At 41.7% G+C, this 24976-nt stretch overlaps 2 protein-coding genes across 2 annotated transcripts in view; both read left to right on the top strand.

The window, feature by feature from the left end:
• Positions 1 to 24976, top strand: part of LOC139135130 (von Willebrand factor-like) — a 62558-nt gene that overhangs the window by 33598 nt on the left and 3984 nt on the right. Inside the window, exons 11-31 of the mRNA XM_070702382.1 lie at positions 249 to 364; positions 957 to 1101; positions 1671 to 1908; positions 2850 to 2896; positions 3248 to 3437; positions 4297 to 4444; positions 4828 to 4950; positions 5260 to 5446; positions 7970 to 8143; positions 8550 to 8787; positions 9229 to 9419; positions 10751 to 10844; positions 11260 to 11689; positions 14112 to 14505; positions 16315 to 16573; positions 16863 to 18272; positions 19419 to 19748; positions 20460 to 20831; positions 21746 to 21921; positions 22314 to 22381; positions 24122 to 24207. Coding sequence (XP_070558483.1) covers positions 249 to 364; positions 957 to 1101; positions 1671 to 1908; positions 2850 to 2896; positions 3248 to 3437; positions 4297 to 4444; positions 4828 to 4950; positions 5260 to 5446; positions 7970 to 8143; positions 8550 to 8787; positions 9229 to 9419; positions 10751 to 10844; positions 11260 to 11689; positions 14112 to 14505; positions 16315 to 16573; positions 16863 to 17730 — 3842 coding nt within the window. The 3' untranslated portion in view covers positions 17731 to 18272; positions 19419 to 19748; positions 20460 to 20831; ... (1 more) ...; positions 22314 to 22381; positions 24122 to 24207. The remainder of the gene's footprint in view (positions 1 to 248; positions 365 to 956; positions 1102 to 1670; positions 1909 to 2849; positions 2897 to 3247; positions 3438 to 4296; positions 4445 to 4827; positions 4951 to 5259; positions 5447 to 7969; positions 8144 to 8549; positions 8788 to 9228; positions 9420 to 10750; positions 10845 to 11259; positions 11690 to 14111; positions 14506 to 16314; positions 16574 to 16862; positions 18273 to 19418; positions 19749 to 20459; positions 20832 to 21745; positions 21922 to 22313; positions 22382 to 24121; positions 24208 to 24976) is intronic.
• LOC139134382 (mucin-2-like) overlaps positions 18215 to 24976 on the top strand; it is a 39773-nt gene continuing 33011 nt past the window's right edge. Inside the window, exons 1-5 of the mRNA XM_070701243.1 lie at positions 18215 to 18272; positions 19419 to 19748; positions 20415 to 20831; positions 21746 to 21921; positions 22314 to 22359. Of these exons, the coding sequence (XP_070557344.1) occupies positions 18215 to 18272; positions 19419 to 19748; positions 20415 to 20831; positions 21746 to 21921; positions 22314 to 22359 (1027 nt within the window). The remainder of the gene's footprint in view (positions 18273 to 19418; positions 19749 to 20414; positions 20832 to 21745; positions 21922 to 22313; positions 22360 to 24976) is intronic.

Genomic DNA, 24976 nt, shown 5'->3' with positions numbered 1-24976 from the left:
TGACGTAAAATCGAAACACGTTGGACATACATTTAGCTAAAAGTTAGGATGGAACTTAGCAAGTCAGCGTTAGCTTAAACAAAATTCTCGCTATTACATCACCCAGGATTGTCAACGCTCGGCTGTCCAGCACTTGTAGTAGTGGCAAACAGATAAACTTAGGTTCGTCTTTTGTTGTCATCTCTAAAAAACTAAATCGCCTCACTTTCTATTTGATTTTTGCTCTCACTCTTCAATTTATTCCCTAGATCAATGCTCGGATGATACACAGTACGCCTACTGCTACCTCTACTCAGACAAGGCAGATATCGCAACTGTTAAATGTGATGCTATCAAAGGAGACAGCTTCAGTGCCTGCCATAGTGTGAGTACATCTTCCGTGTCACCGGCCACGCTGATAGACAGTCCCTGTGATCAGCGATAGCGGGCTCTTCTTGGAGTGTTCATACACTGTTTGTGAATGGGAACACAGTTTATGCTGACGTGTTACGTCTGTGTGGCAATATTGATTCCTACACATGCGATCTTTGCATTGTGCATCTTAAAGTTCGTCTCAAGATAGCTTCGAACTTTCTTTAATACGCTCTGTGAAAGTTGACGGACTCTTGTCGCGCATTTTTGAATTTTTGAAACTGTTACTCGGGGTTTTTTTTGCGATGTGTCTGTACAATGGCTGAGAACTTGAGAGATGAATGAACGCCCTCGTATTCTTGCCGATAGACGAGACTGACGATGAGAGTGCATAGTGGAAGAAATGGACAAAGTTTTCGTATTCCTATGTTGCCGTCGGGGGTCAAACACGGTTATCACATTCTGTTTTTTTTCTTTCACGGCAATACATTGCATGTTATTACAGAGCTCACCGACAGTCAGAAAAAACATCTTCAAAGCTTTTGGCAAACATATCGGTGAGGAAAATGACGTCATGTTTTTTTCCCTCTCACATTTGTTCGCAGGTAATAGACCCTAATCCCTTCTATGAAGCGTGCAGAGAAGATGTCTGCAGCGGCATAGATGAATGTCAAAGTTACGAGGCGTATGCTAGAGAGTGCGCCCGCCACGGTGTTGATAACATCGAGTGGAGAAGTGATGACCGGTGCCGTAAGTATCGCAGCTTTCACTCTATACCAATGGAATCGGCTGACTTGGAATCGCTGAAAACCAGCCCACGTTATGTATTCACACCGTCGTAGCGACGTTAAGCTTCGAAGGTTGTCTTTTCATTTTGAAAAACCGGAAAGTCGAAGTTCAACACATGTAATCGAGGCCTGCATTTTGCGTTAACCTACGAAATACTTGGAAAACCTGTTTTTACAGAGTAAAACTTATATAGACAGCTAAGCATATTAGATAAAACAATGTCCAACTCACTGATTATCAGCTTGGTCATTCACCCCAAAGTACGAACAGTCGTGCTTTTAGCAGCAGAAACTTCGGCTGTGCGTTCTGCAACCACAACGTGTTTTCAATGGGAGAAATCACTCGTATCTTCTCCTTTACAAATATTAACTATGGCATGTAAAGATTGACATTCGCCTCCAAACAAGCAAACCAAACGATGTATTTACTTACAGCATGGTCCAAATTTCAAGCGTCTAGTTATTCGGCTCTTACGAATCAAATTTGAAACGTCCGCGGCTTCATTCTCTCTCGCTCCCCTTGTCACACAGCTGTGTCTTGTCCCGCGGGAATGGTCTACAAACAGTGCGGGAGCTCTTGCCCTCGTACCTGCAGCAGCGGAGTGTACCAGTGCCTTCACGACAACTGCGTCGACGGTTGCCAGTGTCCCGACGGCATGATCATGCACAACGATGCCTGCATACCGAACGACCAGTGTCCGTGTGTCTGGTCCAAGAGGGAATACTCGACGGGCTCCCAAATCACGGCTGACGATGGATGCAATACCTGGTATGTAACGTTGAAATGTCTCGGACTAGTTGCAAGGTCTTTCTCTTGAACAACATATAAGCTTAAGGTAGTATGCGCCTCGAAAGTGAAAGACTTAAACTTTTGCTCAAACTTGCCGTAATGAAACTTTCAGCCATTCTATTACTAAATTGAGAATAAAAATTGGTACTAGAAAACAAATGACCCAAGATTTACCGATATTTAAAATTCAAAATGGCCACCATCCCTGTGTTAACTCTATGGAGAAAAAATAAAATGTTCGATTTTCGAAAAACTAAGCCATTGAAAAGTTTTTTTTTTCACACCAAGAGCTTAAAAATGAACTCCCACAAGTGGTATGTTCTACCTTAATCCAATGAAATACAGTTTCATGTTCTCTCGCTGAGCACAGTACATCTCTCCCTCTTTTTGCCTTCTGCAAATATTGCGTAAAAACGGTTGGTGTCTCTGCCGTTCCGCTCTTCGTCAGTAGCCTGTCACGTATGAAAGCCCGACTGAACGTTTGAAAAGTCACGGAACAAGTCGAAGCCATTACAACCTACACCGCCATTTAGGTCTGATACGTATACCACTCTCTTAAATGTGATGGTCAAACTACTGTACAAAAGGATGTGCTTATTTAGTGACAGACGAAAAATATGCTGTTCATGCGATGGAACCAATTTTAATTTCAAAAGAAGCCCCGAGTGAGTAACGTGTCAGTACTTATGTCGTCCGCTTGCTCCCCGGCCTGTTGAGAACGGCGACACTTCGAGGTTGCTCCTTCATCGTGTCCATGTCTTAATGGATAATGAAGTGAGCCAAATTAAAATATTGTCAGACGACAGAAATACATATAGATGAAGAAGACAGAGTGAAACAACGAAAGGATATCGTCATAAAGACAGTCTAAATGAAAGTCTGTACACATTTACCTTACTCATATGTTCTGTACTTTTCAGTCTGTGTGAAGGAGGAAAATGGTCTTGTACATCTAGCATCTGTAGCGGTAGGTACCAACTTTTATTAAACGAGCAGCCCTTAAGATATAATCCCGCTCAGTGTCGCTTTTGGGACTGTCAATATAAAATATGTTGCTCAGTTCTGCGGCTTGTGTTCTACGATCACGAAAGATATGTAAAACGTGAAGATATCTATTATCGGACCCTATTATGATCCCAGTTACTAGTCCATCTCGCCGTTAAAATTTGTCGGTTTACGTCCAAATGGACTCGTTCAAATCCAATCGAAGGCACAGCACCTCTTAGATAACCGCCCTCTTGTGACAATTGTATTTAGACAAAAAGGAATTTACTCCCTGAAGCTAACGCTGGAGTACGTCACTGTATTTACCCTCCAGGAACGTGTTCCATCAGCGGTGGTATACATTACAAGACATTTGACGGGCGCCGCTATGACTTCCTCGGAGAGTGCACCTACATACTGCTGACTCATCGAAATGCTGGGCTTTCTTTCTTCAGTATCAACATAGAATATCACCATTGCAACGATCCCAATGACATTGGTAATGGCTTCCAACCATGTTCCAGGTATGTGCATGACCACCTGTACATATATCACCTGTACGCACACGCATGAGAATTTGTTGTGAGCCAGAAATAGAGATTTCTAAAGCCAAATAGAAACAGAGACACCTGGACACTAATATACATCAACGTACATCAATGGAAGCTTAAAGGATAGATAGGTGGATAGATAGACGGATTGATAAACAGACAGACAGACAGACAGACAGACAGACAGACAGACAGATAGATAGATAGATAGATAGATAGATAGATAGATAGATAGATAGATAGATAGATAGATAGATAGATAGACAGACAGAGATAGGTACATACATAGATACATAGATACATAGATACATAGATACATACATACATACATACATACATACATACATACATACATACATACATACATACATACATACATACATACATACATACATACATACGTACATACGTACATACATACATACATACATACATACATACATACATACATACATACATACATACGTACATACGTACCTACATACGTACATACATACATACATACATACATGCATGCATGCATACATACATACATACATACATACATACATACATACATACATACATACATACATACATACATACAGACAGACAGACAGACAGACACAGACACAGACACAGACACACACATACACACATACACACACACATACATACATACATACATACATACATACATACATACATACATACATACATACATACATACATACATACATACATACATACATACATACATGTAAGAGAGACAGAAAGTACAATTGAGAGCGATCTGCGTAGTCTCTTTTCAGAAATAATGATTGTCTAATGCTAATTATCCAATTTCACTTAGATCCCTGATAGTGACAAACGGAGACACATACGTCAAACTCAAGAGAGACCAGGTTATACTAGTGCACGGTGACGAGCTAGAACCAGCAGATTTGCCCTACTCAGCACCGGGAATATTTATAGAACAGGTCACCAGCCAATTCCAAAAGGTATGTCAGAGAGAGAGAGAGAGAGAGAGAGAGAGAGAGAGAGAGAGAGAGAGAGAGAGAGAGAGAGAGAGAGAGAGAGAGAGAGAGAGAGAGATGTCAGTCTTGGAAAAGATCCGTGACGTTGCAATAAAAGCGTTTTTGCAAACTTCTGTGACAAATCGAGAAAATGACATATATATTTTGATTACGCATCAATACCGGGAGCATCACTTTTGCCTGTACCGACATTGCATTGGTACAGTTACCGACTGGTAAAATGAGAACGAGGCTCAAAAAAGCATAGTCCCCTCTACCACCTTCTGAAGTTGTGAACAGACAACTTTCTTTCTCTTGAGCATAACTTTCAAGCTGTAAGTGTTCTGTTCGATTTACTTTACCTGTAGGTGACCCTTGATAGCGGTGTTGAAGTCCTATGGAACGGTGAAGCGCAAGTTTACATACAGGTTCCTCCTACTTTATTCAATCAGACATGTGGATTGTGTGGTACCTACGATCACAATCAAGAGGTGAGTTTAGTTGTGTTTCACTCGTCATGTTCTCTCTCAGCTACAGACCAATCCTATTTTCACAAAGGAAGGGTCCAACTACATATATTGAGATTTCAAATCAAGTGGAAGCTGTTCCACAACCAGTTTGCATTTCAAGTGTCTCCTTACTGGAAGTTAACTTGACATGTAACTGTAATCCGTATATTACTCTACCTGTTAATACTGTCGACTTGTGAATTTTGCCTTTAGCTTATTGATATCGGCACCTTACTATTGCATCATTTTCGGAAGTGTATGTATTAAAGTAAACTTGTATACCATCCACAGAACGATTTCTGGACACTAGAGGGCGATATTGAAAGACAAACGAAGCCGTTCTGCGAGAAGTGGAAGTTTGCAAGCAGCTGCACCAGTGTTCCTCCCGTCACCCCAGAGAACCCTTGCGAAATTTACAGTCAGCGAAGAGAGCAGTCCACCAACATATGCCATCGGTTACGCCAGCCTCCGTTCTCCGGTAAGTCAGTCATAAAGAGCGACAATTCTCCCCATCTAGTATTAAGCCTTTGTTGAGTGCTCAGTAATTTTTCCCTCCAAAATTTTGCAGTGGGGCAACATTTTACAAATTTTTATGAATTTTTCTGTAATTGTTTAATAATTTTAACCCTAATGGACATCAAATTTCAGAGCTACAGTTTTTGATCAAAATTTTGGCAAAGTTCTGAATAAAATTGACATTGGTATATTTTTTAAAGGCGACAAAAATTGACTTTGGCGCGCAAAGGGTTAAGCCTCGTCGTGTTTATGCACGGCGCTAGAAATCTTCGATGTATCAAGCGACCCATCATGAGATTTCGGAAGAAAAGCATCTGCCAGGCAAAATGTTCTTGGACAAAAAATGCAGCTACAGACAACAATATTGACTTAGCTGTGGACTGAAAATAAGCTTAGAGCTCTGATAATTTAGTAATAAAAACATGCCATGTAAAATCCGGAAAAAAGGCTGTCGGAACTTGGGACGTAAAAACATCGTATGTGCGAATTCTGACAACATTCTCCCGAGATCTAATGGTTTGTCAATAAATACTCCAATCAGCTGCGACACTTGCGCTATTGCGTCAGGTAATTTATAATTGCTGTGACAGATTCCATGAATGTTTGCGCCTCTTTTCAAGTTGAGTATTTTGACGTGAGTCCAGACTTTGTTGCCAAATAATGGGGTGTGGGGGAAGGAAACACAGTCTTTCCATATGTTTGATTTTAAAACAGTGCACATTTACCACAAAATCTAATACTCGAAGCGCAACCTATCTGTATTCATTTTTGCAAAGTGTACAGATGTGTACTGTTTGCTGTTTCATATTCGGAGATAAATGAGTCATTACCAGTATAGAATATTCATTTACCGTTAAATGTGCTCTGTGTGATCTCGCACATGATCTTGCCAAAAGTCGCAGACTGAGGAGTAAGCCCTGTCAGAGCGCAGCTTTGGCGTTAAGGATGTACGATCGGTAAAATTAAAAGTAATGTCATTTCTCTAAATTGTCGATTTTTAGATTCTCCTTTGTAAGTATTATCAAAATGTGTGATAAAATATAGTTTTTGAGATACATGACCATGAATTTTGCTATTTATGAGAAAAAATGTTGAGTCAGCATTTTTTCACCAATGCATTTTCTATGGACGAAATAATTCAATGCTGTTTATCTCAAAAGTTAGCGCGGTGACCATATCATTTTAATTGATCACTATTATTTATTTCTCTAGACTGAGCTTTGTGCAAATTTTCATGAAAATGACAATAGTAGAAATTGATTTTCCAGTAAATTTCAATGTAATCCTATGGGAAGTGACAAATTCCACGCGCGCGTACCGCTCGTACATCCTTAAGTGAGTGCGCGGGTATTTTGCTGCTGATTGATCGATCATGAAACCCCAGTTATAGTCCAAGTCTTTATTTCTTGCTGGTAGCACCTGATTTAATCACGTGATTTAATCCAAAACGATAGGAGCGTCTTTAAATGTTTGTATTCGGGAATGAATTTTTCTAAAATTTACATATAAAATTACACGGATGTTTGTACAGAGCTGTGTCCAGAACTGTTGCAGGGTCTCAAAAATCGCCAAATTTTAGAGCTGTATGCACAGGCCGGAATCAGGACAACATTAGATGGTGTAGCTCTGCATGTGCAGTTTTACAGTTTCAGATGCCGATGCAGACAATAATTCCAGAACCTGCCAGAGTCACATTACTACGTCCACATCACTGTACGTATACAGCCCTTCTATACAGGGGCTGAGACAGAGAGTAATTTCACTTCACGTCACATCACTGTGTTCACAGCACTACAGTCAGGCGCTCGCAGCGATAAGTAAAAGTCTTGTATACCAGCCCCCTGTTTAGCTCTGCATGGCAGGGCTACTGTGTGTTACCGGCGTTATACGGCCTCCCACCACAGCCCTGCAGACGGCTATAGGCAAAACCGCTGGTAGCTCCTCGGAAATACGGCGCGCAGTTTCTCCGCCGAAAACAGCCGATTTTGAATCCAAAACTTGTATTGATATTCGTTTTGGAGCACATCCATCTCGCCTAGGTACACGATATGCTCAGTCGCTCGTAAACTTACGCACAGCCTACTTTCTCTCTCTGTGCGAGGGAAGCGTTCGTATCCGCGGCCATTGTTAATCTCATTCAACCCATGAGCACTCGGGCGAAAATCAGCCTTGCAAACAAATGAGCATCGCGATGTCGAACTTCGAAAGTCGACGTTCTGACAGGAGTGAAACAAGAGAAAATGTTAATATGTAAAACTTCTGAAGAGAAAAAAAGAAAATTATTTTGTCAACAGAAAATGATCATCGTAGATTGTACAGAGCTGAGTGGTGGTTAGAAATAATGTTAATTACGGCCATGTGACGCACGTCTATTGTCCTGTATCGCGGGGTCGTGTAAAAGTCTGCACAGGGCCTGTCTCAGGGTTTTCGGGGGCTGTGTATTTCAAGCCTCCTTCACTGAGCTACCTTTCTGTCTCCCTCCCAGACTGTCACTCAACGGTCAACGTGGATGATTACTACGATACTTGCAAGTACGACCTCTGCAACGACTACGAGCACAGAATGGAGGACAAGTTCTGCGAGGTTGCCTCGTCGTATGCCATGGAGTGCGCCAACAGGGGCAACGTGATACTGTGGAGAGATTCGAACCCAAAATGTGGTAGGTGAACAAGTTTCTAAACCTTGTACAGATGTTAAATTAATGACATAATCATTACACATCTGACTCACAATTGGGCAGGCCGAAAAAATCCTGGACCCGCCGAAGATGAACACTTCTATTGTCAGCAGGTGTTAAGATATCTTACATCCAGCCATAGGCCTCCATACATAGGCCCATTTCCTGGGAACAATCGGTCATTTGGTTGTATATATTTCGTCCAAGATCGTAAAACTGAAACTGTCACAGCTGTTTTGGTAATAGTCATTCTTCAAAGCACTTATTCCGTCTTTATCTATTACTTCTGTCACCTTCGCCCTGCTGTTTCTGGTTATGAGCTTTTGATTGCCAGTTCCACAGTCTTTCCCCTCGACTCCACCTTTCTCTGTTGTGTCTTAATTACTAGCCGTCACCTGTAGCAACGACCAGATATACCAAGAGTGCGGCTCTGCCTGTCAGACCTCCTGCCCGGCTCTGGATGCGGACAGACCGTGCGAAGAGCGCTGCGTCCAGGGATGCTCCTGCCCGCCGGGCATGGTCACCGACTTCGACGGGCGTTGCGTGCAGATTTCCGACTGCCACTGCAAGCACAACGATAGGTTGTACCCAGCCGGCACCCAAATCCAGCCAATCTGTCAGCCATGGTAAGAGTTGACCGTTTAAACGTTTTCCCGCTGGGATGTTGCCCTGTGATGGATTTGCAATCTTCACAACTACTCTAGAATTAGTCTATTATATAAGGCGAGTCTCTCAGATAACAAAATAATTATGTAAAATTTTAGGCTGAACTGAAAACGTGTGGTTTCAAAATTTCCATAAAATGTTACTGAAGAGTTCTGTGTATCGTAAATGTAATTTTTTCAGCGTATGAAGTAAACATCAACGCAAAGTCTAATAAAAATTTTCTAAAAACGATTGCGATATTATTATTATTATTATTAATATTAATTTATTTTTGTTGTTGATGATGATGATGATGATAACGATGTTGTTGTTGTTGTTATCGTTGATGTTATTGTTGTTGTTGTTTATATTCACCTTTTACCGGTGCTTACTCGCTCTTGCTTGACTCATTTCTACCTCAGTACTTGTACCGATGGAGCATGGGATTGTCTTGATGTGGAATGCGACCCCCCTATCTGCGGAGAGAATATGAGATATTCCAAGTGCAAGGAGTCGTGTCGGAAGACATGCGCAAACATGCACTTGTCCCATGAGTGTGAGCCTGTGGCTTGCGAGGCGGGCTGCGAGTGTATCGATGGATTCGTGTTCGATGGTACGTATGCATAGAAAGTGATTGTACCATATTGGTCTCTCACACATGCGCAGTAAAATTGCACTTGAGGTAGAATGCGCCTCGGGGACAGATATCCGGACTCTCAAATTGTTCCGACTCTTTTCTGATCTACCAATAGACGATTTTCCGCTGATTGCGAGATCTCGCGAGACTTTAATACATGCCCGTAGAAACAGGTTTCCAGCTTAGTAATACAAGTCAAACTTTGTATGGAACTAGAAAAAGTGCAGAACTGAGCAAAGATTGCAACTTCATATATTTTATGCAGTGTTTAACGTAATTAGCGACTTGTCCTGTTTTACGCAGTTTGTCCTGTGTTGCGAGAACGCGTCCACTGCGAACCACATATTCTCGCGATATCTCGGAATGTCACGCGCGGTTCGGAACATGGTCAATTGTGGGGGTTCATTTGAAAGCTCTTGGTGTAAGAAAAATTGCTACGATCTTAGTTTTCCGAAATTCGAAAATCTTATTTTTCCTCCGTAGAGTTAACACAGGGATGGCAGCCATTTTTAATTTCAAATATCAATAAGTCTTGGGTAATTTGTTTCACCATCTGATGTTTATTCTTGATTTTGAAAGAGAACTGTTGAAAGATTCTTTTAGGAAAGTTTGAGTTTGTTTAAATCTTTCACTTTCGAGGCGCATCCTACCTTGATAACACTGACATGGAGAAACGGAGTGGCTCACTGCAATTAAAGAATTCGCTTTAAAAGCCTTGCCAACGATTAACCGGACTATTGCACGTTGATGCCGAAAATGTACCGGGCGGATATCGTGTAATAGGAACTGTTCACTCGTAACACTTTTAAAGGGACAAAGTCGGCCATTTTTCATGAATTTTGTTTGATGCAAGATGCTACTTGTATTGTTTGACATGTTGAAAGATACTGAATAAATGGGTGACCATGCATATATTTGACCCCGGTTTTAGACACGATAAATGAAACCATCGCGAAAATGATGAATTAATGGTTAGGACCATTAATTCATTTTTGCAATAGTTTCATTCTATGCCTTACCAACTTACCGCACTATAACATACCTCACCATACCATATCATGCCATACACACTGAAGCACATCATGCGACACACCATACCTCATATACCATAGCACATCACATCACATCACATCACATCACATCACATCACATCACATCACATCACATCACATCACATCACATCACATCACATCACATCACATCACATCACATCACATCACATCACATCACATCACATCACATCATCACATCACAACTTCCTTTGCAGACTTGGCAAAAGTTAACGTTCTCTCTTGTTTGTTTTGTAGGTGACCAGTGCATTTCGCCCGAACAATGTCCTTGTCACCATGGTGACAAAAGTTACACAACAGGAGATGTTATCAGTGTCGAGTGCAACAATTGGTAAGAAATTACATTTAAATTGATAAGAAACTTAAGACACTTTTCAATATCTTTCATTTCGACCATTTTCGTTCAGTTTTGTACGGAAGCGAGGCACTTTAAACATAGAGTAGCTTTACTGCCTCTTTCAGTCAGCGATGTGGCAATGCGCAGGGCTACTTTCGTCGACCGTTAGAATTGTCGGCGGACACGATTCGGCCAAAAACCAACTCTGCTAGGCTTACACCAAGGCTGACTGAAATCAATGCAGTTTCAGTGAGTTCAAACACCGAAGTTTATACGCTTTTCACGGTCAGTTACTGCATCGTTGTGCGTTTGATGATCCTTCGCAGCTAGACTCCGGCTGTAGAGAGTTAGCAAAGACAAACCGTGTGAATATTGAGTTCCTTTCTCTTTGTTCCCCGTCATTATGTAGTGTCTGCAATGGTTCTCACTGGGAGTGTGAGATGCGGGACTGCCCTGGAATTTGTTCGGCGTGGGGAGACTCACACACCAAGACATTTGACGGCAGGCTGTACGAATACTTCGGCGAATGCACGTACGTTTTCTCGAAGAGTACAGCCGACAACCCATACCTTCAGTACCGCGTCACCACCGAGAACATCCCCTGCAGTTCCAATGGCATCACCTGTTCCAAGACAATCACCTTCACGGTGACGCGAGCTCAAGGGGATGAAACGGTGAAACTCCAGAAAGGCAGCGAAGTGGAAGTTTCCGAAGGATCACGCTTTGAAGTGTGGCAGACTGGAATGTTTACGTTTGTAAAGGTGAAAGAGGGGATCACTATCGTGTGGGATAAAGGTACCCGAGTCTATCTCAAGTTGGATCCAAAGTTCAAGGGATATGTAAGTAGAAATCGTTAATCATGACTTTCTTTCGTATATTTCAAGGGCAGGGTCAACTATTTCGGCTATTTTCAGATAGAAGTTTTACTGGAGGGTACGGTTCCACGCCAAAGCGTGCGCGTTTGGACGCCGGTTGTTACATAGAACTTCACGGAGACAGTGTTTCGCTGCATGGAAATGAAAAAAACCACACTCTTTATGACTGCGATAGGATCTTTGCTGAATGGAACCGGTTTCAGAAGAATGACTGCCTTTTCCTGACTTTCTTGTTCTAAATTATTTGAATATACCAAATTTCCTTTTTCTTCATAAAGGAGATTTTGTCACCCAATGATCAAGAATTGGCATATTTTCAAAATATGTGAGATGTAATACATGAACAATGATTCAGAGTTGCCGTGGCAAGAAAGACGGTCATATTTTATAGTATCGAAAATAGAGACAACGTAAAGTATCGTCTTCGTTGGTAATGTTCTCATAAAACAGAGGGCAATGGAAGGGTTTTTAAGCGTAAAAATATTCTGCTCGCGACGTCGATAACTCTCACAAGGAAGTGACAAACGTTCGTTGACTCGGTTTATTGATTCATGTAATTTTATTCTAGGATTAACGTTGCACTCATATGTCAAGTGCGTAATGAAAATCGTCTTTATAATCGTCTTTAAAAAGTCAGTAGCTATAGCATTGACGATTTGTTTTTCACCATTTGAGTTTTGTATGGAAAGTTCTCGTTCCACACTCCCATACATGTGTACACACCCTCTCTATAGCTTGTCGACACTGTGTCCACCTGCAGAGCTCTGCATGGCAGGGCTGTGTGCTACCGGCGTTATACGGCCTCCCATCGTATAACACCGGTAACACACAGCCCTGCCATGCAGAGCTACCATATGCAATGCTATGTTTAACCACTGGTCTTTTAAACCCCTGAATTATAACGTCTATCTGTGTTCAACGTTAGGATACACGTTCAGTTTTTACGGCGGGGGGGGGCGGCAAATCCAGGGGGGGGGGTCATCAAAATTTTGGAATCCGCAAAGGGGGGTCATCGCTTTTTCACTGGTAGGAAAGGGGGGGGTCACCACATTTTCAAAAACATAATACCAGCAATAAAGTTCACTTTATGCCATTGCCATGATCGACCCTCTTTACCGGCGGGCCGCCTTCGGCGGCCCACTACAATAAATATACATTATGTATTACCATGACCCTCTTAACAGGCAGACGCCTTTGGCGGCCTACTCCAATAAGGTTTACTTCATGCAATGGCCATGATCGACCCTCTTTACCGGCGGGCCGCCTCCGGCGGCCCACTCCAATAAATTGACTCATGTAATACCTCACGGCAATCTTAATGGCCGTGCGCCTTCAGCAGCCCTGTCCAGTAAAGTCTACTTTATGCAATAGCCATGATCGACCCTCTTTACTGGCGGGCCACCTTTGGTGGCCCACTAGAATAAAGTTGACTTTACGTAATGGCCCATGACCCTTTTAACCGGAGGGCTGCCTTTGGCGAACCACTCCAATAAAGTTCACTTTATACAATGTCCATGGACATGAGTTGTCTATGGAAATGAAGTTAAAAATTGCCTTACAGTCGTCCTAATTAACAGACGTTTCAATGGATGTGGCTGAGAAGTTTGTGCACTGGCATCTCTGCTACACGAATAAAGTGCGCGGCGTACCGGAGTTCAAATCCAAACCATGCGGGTAAATTTGACATATGGGTTTTAGTTATTTTAAGCGGGGGGGGGGGGGGGTCATCAATTTTTTTAGTCTGACAAAGGGGGGGTCATCTTTTTTTCACGAAAAATGCAGGGGGGGGTCTATATTTTTTGAACACCGGTGACAAGATTTTGCCGGCCCCCCCCAGCCGTAAAAACTGAACGCTCCCTTAGTATACACGTGATAAATTCATCTTACTTTTCAAATTGAAAAGTGACTCACAGTGGGGATCGGATCAAAAGACTCGTCACGATCCCTCACTCGGTTGGTCGAGGGAAATCTCTTTGTTTTTATTCCAGTGATTCTAGAGATGGTAATGGTGTTGAGGTTCCTGTCAATGGCAGTAAAAATCTCCTGAAAAAAATTAATATACAAGGCACTGTATTCAATTCTCATACGGATGCATACAGAACGTCCTTAGCATCAAATTATGAAAACGTCTTCACAATTTTCCCAGAGAATCGGAAGTCAATCTTATTCCGAAAAATGTTTATGATATTACAAATGAAGTCAAACATGTATTTTCTTGCGATTTAAAGAATGAAATAATGTTACCGTCTAACCAAAGAGACTGTAATAGTAAATGAATCGTTGTGACTATTTTCCCAAGAGAGCTAAATCTGACCTCGTTAGTGTCGGCTAAAATTTATAGTTCTGCTAGGATACTGCTACAGTTGTATTTTGAACTCATTCTCAGGTTGAAGGGTTGTGCGGCAATTTCAACAGCAACCAGATGGACGACTTCATCATGTCGCTCGGTGGCCCGCCAGCGACGAACGCCATCGAATTCAGCGACAGCTGGAAGCTGTACTCCCACTGCGGGGAGACGCACAACACGCAGGACTCGTGCTCCTTTGTTCCCCACAGGAGGGCATGGGCCACCAAGCAGTGTTGCATTCTCAAGTCAGACATTTTCAAGCCCTGTCACGCCGAGGTGGACTACACTCCGTTCTATGACAACTGCGTCTTCGACTCCTGCGCCTGCGATTCTGGCGGCGACTGCGAGTGCTTGTGTACAGCTTTGGCGGCATACGCACAGGAGTGTAACATGCACGGTGTCTCGGTGAGATGGAGGAGTCAGGAATTGTGCCGTAAGTATGACACATTGTTCCCCGTGGAGATTGGTCAGGGACTCCCATTGTAAGAAAGATATGAGGTTTGCTGACGGTATCGCCCTTCTTAAAGAATGTTGACGCCGGAAGTCACTCTTGCTGCATGCTGTCTCGCCTGTAAATGTAGGGTTAAACCTATGCATAAGAATGCTGAATTTTGCCTTTGGCGCTCGGCTGTATGAGAAATTCTCCCTTTCATTGAGGTTACACCTATAGAGGTTGCTTATCGTATTGAAAAGATAGTGTCGTCGGAACTTCGTGTCTGTTCGACTTTCTTGTTTACAAACGATGTATATCATGCGCTATATCTAGATACATCACGTCAACATAGCTGTAACGTTGAAAGTTTATGATGTACATTATGACAACCATGTTTTAACTTACATCAATCGCCAACGTACCTTGTATGCAGTGTTACATTGGTCCCAACGACCCTTGAGTGCAGTTTCGACGACCCCTCCCTTTAATTGTTCAGGGCAGGCCCTTCACATCGCGACAGCAGTGACACTAGATTAAGGTAGGGTGCGCCTCGGGGACAGATATTCGGACTCTCAATTCTTTTCTGATCGACCGCTCGTGGAAGCTAGTTTTAAAGCTCTTGGGGTAAGAATTCGGTAGATTTTTCGATCGGATTCGAACTCGGATTCGCTACGTCACGTAGCGAAGACATCACAGTCAAAACCACTCGGCCAAATCCCCACCCTACAGCTTTTCGTCTAACATGGGAATGAAGCACATGATTGTCATTTGTATATTGTAAACCCAAAAAGTTTAAGTGAAAACTATGTAAGAGAGGCGGGTAATAAAACACTATTACATAAACAAGGGTCTATGTACCCTCGAGACAGGAGGCCATTTGCCTTAAGGCCAAGAAAAATAAAAAGTTTGTTTCTCATCCTCGCGCGCGTCAATTCAGACCCGCCGCGTCAACTTTTTTTTCTGCTCATGAGGAAAAGAAATGAAAAAAAAAATAAGTGCAAAAATACGCGACGATATTGCATAACACAGTGCTGTATAAAACAGAACTGTAAACAAAATAACTGACACTAACATTCCATTCAGAACTGTACACCTATGTCACTGTTACATTGTGCTGTCAAAACTGCATTGCTGCACTAAAAGTCAGAACACAGAACTGTTGCTATGAAAAAATACTAAAGCAACACTGCTGTGCATTTATCTCTGTGTGCATTCCTATGTTGTTTTCATGTTTTGCGCGTTCTTGTTGGTTGAAGAATAAAATAAAATTGAGAAGAAAAAAAACGCGTCACCGCATCATTTTTGCAATATATCTAGGATGAGAAACAAACCTTTAATTTTTCTTGGCCGTATTACGTCGGGCAAATGGTCACCTACCCATGTTTGGGCTAGTATAATATATATTACACATGCATTTTTAAGAACACTGGCTCTCCTGCCTTTTCCGACTTTGTTTTGTAATTTTTTATCCAAATCGTATTATCTTCAATCAATATCGATGTAAACACGTACGTTGAAATTAGAGTAAAAGTTGAAAAGAGATTAAATTGACGTCAAATTATATATCCGTTCCCGCAGCTGATTTACGAACGCGGGGACAATGTCACGTTCAAAGTGATAGACTCACGACAGGTATACGTGAAATGTCGTGAAGAAGGCGTTTAATTACGGTATCCTTATATTTTTGTAATCTTTGCCTCTGTGACACCTATCGGCTGTGTAGGTTGTGTCCTGCAAGTAAATGCGTGTCTCATATAGAATACAATAATATTGCCTGATGTTTCGTGAATCTATTGCTTTACTTTGCAGCCATGCAATGTGAGGGATGTGGAGACTACCAACCCTGTGTGTCGGCGTGTCCACGCACATGCGACAACTACTTCGACTATGATCCCGACGGTTGCAACGAACCTTGCGTTGAAGGCTGTCACTGCCCGGCAGACGAAGTGTACGATCCGGATACGAACTCCTGCGTGCCCGAGTCTGCTTGTTATTGCATAAAGATTGACGGAGTCAAGTACTATGATGGACAGGTCATATCTTCCTGCTCAGATGCATGTCGTACATGGTAAGAGTAAGACAAATGTGGGAAAAGGATCTTGATTTTACTATATGATAAGGGAAACTTGTGTATGTCTGTCAGTATGTCTGTCAGTATGTCTGTCAGTATGTCTGTCAGTATGTATGTATGTATGTATGTATGTATGTATGTATGTATGTATGTATGTATGTATGTATGTATGTATGTATGTATGTATGTATGTATGTATGTATGTATGTATGTATGTATGTATGTATGTATGTATGTATGTATGTATGCAAATTATTACTAATTTTATCAATTTACTTATTCGCAGTTACTGTTTCAATCATACCATCCACTATGTTGGTGTCCACTGTTTGACAACGCCATTCCCTACATCAACGGCCATAGTTACAACGCGAGAACCTGAAGAAACCACAAAACCCCCAGTAACCACCCAAATATTTTCATCGACTGCTGCCATCACTACAAAACGCCAGACAACAGAACAGGTTACGACACATATCCCAACAACTGCAGCGGCAAACAACAACAAAGAAAGCCACAACTGCAGCACAAACTACAGAGCAACTGACAACCGTTGCTCCAACTACAGAGAAACCGTCAACCGCTGCCCCAACTACGGAGAGACCGACTACTGCTGCCCAAACTACAGAGAAACCGTCTACTGCTGCTCCAACTACGGAGAAACCGTCAACTGCAGCTCCAACTACGGAGAAACCGTCAACTGCAGCTCCAACTACAGAGAAACCGTCAACTGCTGCCCCAACTACAGAGAAACCGTCAACTGCTGCCCCAACTACAGAGAAACCGTCAACTGCAGCTCCAACTACAGAGAAACCGTCAACTGCTGCTCCAACTACAGAGAAACCGTCAACTGCTGCCCCAACTACGGAGAAACCGTCAACTGCTGCCCCAACTACAGAGAAACCGTCAACTGCAGCTCCAACTACAGAGAAACCGTCAACTGCTGCCCCAACTACAGAGAAACCGTCAACTGCTGCCCCAACTACAGAGAAACCGTCAACTGCAGCTCCAACTACGGAGAAACCGTCAACTGCAGCTCCAACTACGGAGAAACCGTCAACTGCAGCTCCAACTACGGAGAAACCGTCAACTGCTGCCCCAACTACAGAGAAACCGTCAACTGCTGCCCCAACTACAGAGAAACTGACTACTGAAGCACAGACAACAAAGAGAACAACAACTTCATATCAGCCGGTTGAAGTAACCGGCACCGACAAAGTTTTCACCAGACCACATATAGTTAAGCCAACAAAGCCACGTCCTCCAAAGCCAACACCTACTACGGCTGCAATTACCCAGCCAATCCTTAGCACTGAGTCAACACCTACTACGGCTGTAATTACCCAGCCAATACTTACCACTGAGCCAACACAAACTACGGCTGCAATTACCCAGCCAATCCTTACCACTGAGTGCACCCCTGGTTGGACAGAGTGGATGAATACAGGTCAGCCTGGACAGGATTTCACCGGTATGGAGTTAGAGACAATGCCTCGCTTACGAACACAATATGCATTTTGCGAGGTCGGAAATGTGGTTGACATCGAATGCAGGGATGCCGTCACAAAGCTTTCCTCCGATGAACTTGGTGAAGTAGGAGTTCAGTGCATAAAGACGATTGGCCTACAATGCTTTAACATGAATCAGCCGCACGGACAATGTGCCGACTATGAAGTCAGGTTCCTTTGTGACTGTGGTAAGTCTTCCCTTATTTCATGGCACGTAATGTATTGTTATGACAGGGGCGGTAACTGTTGGGTTTATACAGAGCTGTATCTTGCGATACACCTTATGTCACCTTATGTGATATGCGATATGTCACCTTCTCAACGCTGAATTATTCGTCACTCGGTCTTTGAATCGCAGTACCTCGGGATTAATGTTTTCTATAAGGCTAGCTTGAGTAGTGTCATCACGTGCCTATAGGTACCGCTCACTATATCCGTGTGGTTTGCTCAAACCCGTGAAATGCCTCCCCCTCCTCCCATTAGCTATTGTTAGTGATCAACATTAAGGAGGATTATCGTCCCGGCTAAAAACCTTGTTAACAACAACAGCAGCATAAAAGTTCAAGAGTAAGTAGCAGTATCTCTTATCAAATTAAATTTATTAATTTTAATGCTCGTCGCACCCGGTGGTAAAGCCAGGAGTATTTACCTATCTTTAATACCCGTCTGAGCGGTGTTTCCTTATTCACCAGTGTAAAGATCGGGCAACGAGTGCGTACTTCCTTGGCAGTTCGATAATCATACAGGTTTGCTAATCTAATATGGTTTTTTGTTTACCACATGATAAGAAGCGATGTGTAAGATACATATAAATGAAATTATAACGCAGATAAAGATGACTAGAGATGTAGATAGTGACTTAGTTCGTAGGAAAAAGGTAAAATATAAGTTTAAAAAAGTGAATAAATGAAGATAAAAGTAAAATGATAGTTGGGTCTCCCGGCATATTGTCCGATGACTTGATGACCAAGTTTCAAAATGTCACATCTTTGTGAATTGCTGACTGGGAGATAAATATTCTTTGACTACCCACCTTGTACAAGCAGATGATAGTAAATCCAAATAAAGGAACCATTTTAGATTAGCCGCCTTGGACATGCCACTTGTATGTTACCTCAATGAGTTGCGAGAGTGGAAATCTTCATATTCGGGTAAAATCTCTTTGTTTGTTGGTCAACGACTCGTATTTTGATCAAATAAACATACTTAAGCGAAACGGATTCAGTCCCCTAAGAGATCGCATCACGTTTGAGTTTCCGTGGACGTTGAAGTCAAGTGAGCGCACACAAACAAATCCTCGTGTCAAAAACTCATTGTGTCTACTTTATATCTAGCGACAACGGCTGCGCCGACTACAACAACAACTTGCAGTCCCGAAGACGAAGGATGGACTGTGTACATGGATATCGATGACGTTGAGGCGGGTCCAGAAGGAGGAGACTTCGAACGGATAGACGCGCTGAGGGAAGTCTACGACTTTTGTGCAAACCCCACAAGACCCACAAGAATCGAATGCGTAGAAAAGTATAGTTACGTCTCTCACGACCTGATACCGGGACAGAACGTAACGTGCAATCTCGACGTCGGATTGGAGTGCTACAATAGTAAAATTACAGTTGGTCAGTGTGCCGATTATGCCGTTCGTTTCTACTGCACTTGTCCAGGTAGGTGGCGCAGGAAGACGGCAAACGATTACTTTCTTATGGAATGTGCATTTTACATGAAATCAGAAGTGTTGCATTTTTTCGTTGGCATTGAAACAATATTCAACGACATTTTAAGTTTTACTAAAATTGTCTGATTCCATTCTTATGCGTTGTACATTGCATTTTATGCTCACAATACATAATTATTATGATGAACAAGCCACGTACATTTTGCTGTCTATTAATTAACCCTTTGAGTGCCAAAGTCAATTTTAGTCACCTTTAAAAAATATAACCCAGACAATATTTTTCGGGTCCTTTTATTTTATTTTGATTTTTCCTAAAATTTTGACCCAAAACTGGAGTCTATAAAAAGTGCTGTCCATTTGGCCCAAAATTTTAAAAGAATTACAGAAAAATTCATACAAATACAGGAAAAACATTTTGCACTAAAATTTTGGTCGGAAGATTACAGCACTCAAAGGTTTAATAGTGTTTTAGATACACATTAGCTACTCCAAGAAAGTTCTTATATGTCTAATCTCGTCAAATGAGCACCGTGGTCTTCAGATTACAACTATTACATCTTCAAGCAAGAGGTTACATCTTTTCAACGACCGAGACAAGGGCATTCAAAAATGGAGCACACTGGCGAGAGTGTGCGCATGTTCTTTTCTTTTACAGACTGCCTAGCTAACAATGATAAAAACCATCTTTGCATTTACACAGTGCCAACTACTGTCCGGACGTTCGTGTCGACAACATATTTCCCACCCACGTTCGTGTCGACAACATATTTCCCACCACGTTGTGACGTCACCGGTTGGACAGAGTACATGGACACCGACACGCCATCCATCGGAGATGACGGCGGCGACTACGAGCTCATTGCAGATCTCAGGAAGAAGTACCAATTTTGCGAATCGCCTGCCGAGATCGACTGTGTAGACACTGCAGACGAAACATCCTTCGACGAAATTCCAGGACAAAATGTCACGTGTAATGTAACTCGTGGTCTAGAATGCAACAACAAAGATCAAGGAAGTGGAAAGTGTGTGGACTACAAGGTTCGCTTTTTCTGCTTGTGCCCAACCACAAAAGGTAAGCGGGACTGCGAAGGTAACAGTACTCGTCTAGCTTTTTTGGTCACCTTAATCATGAGGAAAAGTCCGGCTTCCCTCATAAATATCTGCAAGGTATTATCAGTGTTCATGATCGAGAATTTGTCAAGTGAGTTAAACAGTAAGTTTCATTGCGACATGCAAATTTTAAATTAGGCAACCGGGCGAAGTAGACTCATCGCGTTTGCCGTCTTACCCCTACCTCCGAAACGAAAGTTGGGAAATGCGACACTCAGACGACGACATTGTGGTTTGATCTTCTCCCAAATAGGATAAATACTTAAAACAGATAGTTTTAAGCTTAAAGTGCAGAGAGGCCTTTCTTACAGAAACAAAATTTGAATGGTAATGAGTGTCACGCATACACAAGCGGTTTCCGTGGCGGAAATATGGTTTATCTATCTCTTGCGAATTTGCGCACGATGATTGAATTAGAGTGAAACCCCCTTCCTCTGAGTGGAATAAGTGTCGTTTTACATGTGTGTATTTACTTTATCCACGGCTCTCAATTCGAAAACTGTGTTTGGTAACTTCTTCTTACCCTAGTATTTGTTAGAGTGATGGAATTTCTTGGGATCAAGAATACGTAGATATTATCTAGGCAACCGGTATGGCTTCCGTTGTCATCGTCGAAAAGAATAGTTTCAAAGAGTTGCTAGATCTTGTGCTGTAGGTCTTTTTTTCAATCACTCTATATCGCGTTACCTTTGCAGCTTGCTCCGCACGTGACATATATACGACAACAACTTGAACAACTCACAGAAGAATAAGCATCATTCCTTTTTTCCCAACGTAACAAACTCACCAATAACACACACAGACAACATAAAAACGAAAAAAAAAGGAAACCCACTTTTGTCTTAAATCTCAGTAATAATTGTAACTGTCCAACAGAAGCCTCTACAGCGGTAGCTCCGAAGGAGCGCACGTGTGAGCCTTATAGGCAGTGCTCCGAGGATGGTTACCTCTACGTCGGAGGTACCGAAATAGGAAACATGATATGGAATGATGATCTGTACAACGATACGCACTGTGACTACGTGGACTTAGCATGGTCCGTTACAGAAATAGTAGGTCACGATACGCTTCGCTTTTATCACTTTCCTTCTTTGTTTTTGTCTTGCACCTTCAACTAAGTGTTCATAACCTTCTCCATCACCAAGGGTGGCAACACTAACTGAACAAAGTAAAAGTCATGTGCCATTCATATCAAGAGTAACACTCCCGACAGTCGGTAATTATGTAAAAGTAAAGTGCAATACATCAATAGTGAATAGAACCCCTCCAGTAAGTTCATAGTTCTGAATAATGTATCTCAACGTAAAGCACATCGTAGTTTTCATCTCTGTGTAAATTCGCTCAGTGACTTCATAGTGTGTCTCTAATTTAGTAAAAGTAAGCATAAATTTGAAGTTGCTACATCAGATATTAAAGTTTGCCAGTTTTTCTTTGTATTTTGCAGCTTGACAGAATTTTCAGGGCCAGCAGCATCAAAGATATTTACATTTGTAACTACGTCAATTTTTTCGAGTATGTCCTAAAATCAATGTTATTTGAATATGCCTATGATACTTGTAATACACCTATCGATGTTTGCGTAATGTCTGGATAATATACCTATCGATGTTTGCGTAAACTGTCTGTCATTATAACCTTAAGAAGTACAAGGTAGAGATCAGACGACAGTGTCCTAGCTAGTAAATGTTTTATAAACCCTCTCCCCTTTAGAGCAAGATCGGATGATTCAAAGCTTACCCTTATTAAACCCATGGGCTACACTCACACTCGCAAAAAACCCAAACAAACAAACAAACACTGCGTAACCATAGATCAATCAATATCTTGCTTTTCTGCTTATATTGCTAGTTGTGCGGTATAGCGTAATAGGGACAGGCAGGGGCCAGAATTAGCTCCCATCTGGTATGCGTATTTGTTGCGTGGTGACCTATTGTCTGTCTATATGTCCGTCAGTCAATCAGTCAGTCTGTATGTATGTATGTATGTATGTATGTATGTATGTATGTATGTATGTATGTATGTATGTATGTATGTATGTATGTATGTATGTATGTATGTATGTATGTATGTATGTATGTACGTATGTATGTACGTACGTACGTACGTACGTACGTATGTATGTATGTATGTATGTAGATGTATGTATGTATGTATGTATGTGTGTGTGTGTGTGTGTGTGTGTGTGTCTGCATGGGTGGTGGGTGGGTTGATGTCTGTCTGTCTGTCTGTCTGTCTGTCTGTCTGTCTGTCTGTCTGTCTGTCCGTATTTATATGTGTAAGTCATAATCATACCAAACAATGCAAATGCGCAAGCTATTAGGGGGCTAATTTCCCTAATTGGAGCCGAAATTTAATCTCTGGAACTACCTATATGACAGCTGTGCAGGTAGAGATGACGTCATTCATATATCTTCAAAATATCTTCAAATACTAGTTAACTTTGTGTAGATAATTTAACGGCCAGTATTCCAATTCTGGTCATATCTCCAGTCATCTTAAATGTGCCAGGGTTTGTAGCTTTTGAAAACGAACGCAAATGAAAATATAGGCAACATTCTTATATTGAGAGGGCTTGCTTAGGTCATTTTATGGAACGGCCTTATTGAATAGCATGGTTTGCGAGAAAGTCGGCGGCATATGCGTTGTTTACATTTAAACGTCATCACAGAAATGACTTTGTACATCCAATTAGCATATTTGTTGTAAGTTGAATCGGCCAATCGCGACAGAGTATGAATAGACCTATGCTTGACCTTATTCACTGACAAAGCACAGCCAGCAGTATGATGCTAGGAAGCTGTCAAACGTAGACCGAGGAAGTGACGCTGGAAGACCGGTGGCATTTGAAAACACGTGACATTGATAGGTAATTCGACAAAAAACTGGCGGGACCTCACAGAAACAAAATGTCTCATATCATTTTAAATACAAATGTTTTAAAAATCAATACTCGAATTGCTGCCGGCCTACCGAAAAAGCAACATCCTTGGGTGCTTTGAATCTCCAGTTCTTGTATGCATGACTTGAGAGAGATGTGTTTAATCATGTGGAGTTCTTACCGATAAGGACATTACCGTTAATCAGTCCCACTAACCGATTGAAATAATTCTTGGTAACTCGTTCCAATTTTGCTGTGGCGTGAGTAGTGATTTAACTGCACTAAAGTAAAAATCATGTTAACCCCACTCCCTTTGAAAACTAACATCAGTACTGCCGGTCTCTAAAAGCAATCAGTTTTCACAATTATTTCAGGCCTGGGAGCGTCTTAGTAAACTTCACCGTAGTTCTGAATGGAACCACAAATAAAGTTCCCGAAGTTATTCCCACGAAAATGCCAGGTAGGGGATACTATGGTATTATCCCAAACGCACACATAATACAGAAATAATGCGGAAGAAAGCACAATAGAGGGCGCTACCGAAATTGTTACTGGTAAAGAAGTAAGTACAAAGGTAGTAGAGGCCATTATCAAGTAAATACATTAACTTCATCCGGCAATCAATCAAAGATACACTGCAGCAGAAGACTTATTCACGTCGTCTGAAGATAAAAAGTAATTCTGTCATCGATAAGTAATAATGGAAAAATCCTAATAATTATATGCAAATGTCTTATATTATATTTATCTTTGAGGGCTTAATTAATGTGAACATGTTTCTCATAAGAAAGAAGATGAAGGATAACCAGATTTTTCAAAACTCACAAGAAGAAAGTAATAAATGACCAGAAAATTAATTGTTTCATCAAGTAATAACCGTTGTCATTATTCAGCCATAATGATTTCAATCAGTAAAAAAAAATCGTGTACATACTGATTGACTTTTCCTTTTTTCCTTTTTCTCCTAATAAACAAATTAGTTATAAGGCGACCGTTGGTATTTCTCTGTTACTGAAAAAGCTGAGGCATGTGTTATCGGAGAACACGACACAGGTCATTCTACCAATGGCTTAGTTGGTTGTCCCTTACCAAGGTTTTCTGTCTGCTTTTAGAGAGATAAGCAGGTTCAAGAGATCATGTCGATCAGTATCAACACTTATCGCGTAACCAAGGTTACTAGTGCTAGTTTTCATGTGTACTTCATGCATAGAAAATACTTGATTTTATAA

Source organism: Ptychodera flava, chromosome 6, assembly GCF_041260155.1.
Source record: "Ptychodera flava strain L36383 chromosome 6, AS_Pfla_20210202, whole genome shotgun sequence".
NCBI lineage: Eukaryota > Metazoa > Hemichordata > Enteropneusta > Ptychoderidae > Ptychodera > Ptychodera flava.
The sequence above is the reverse complement of the archived record's forward strand: the minus strand, read 5'-3'. Positions and strand labels throughout refer to the sequence as shown.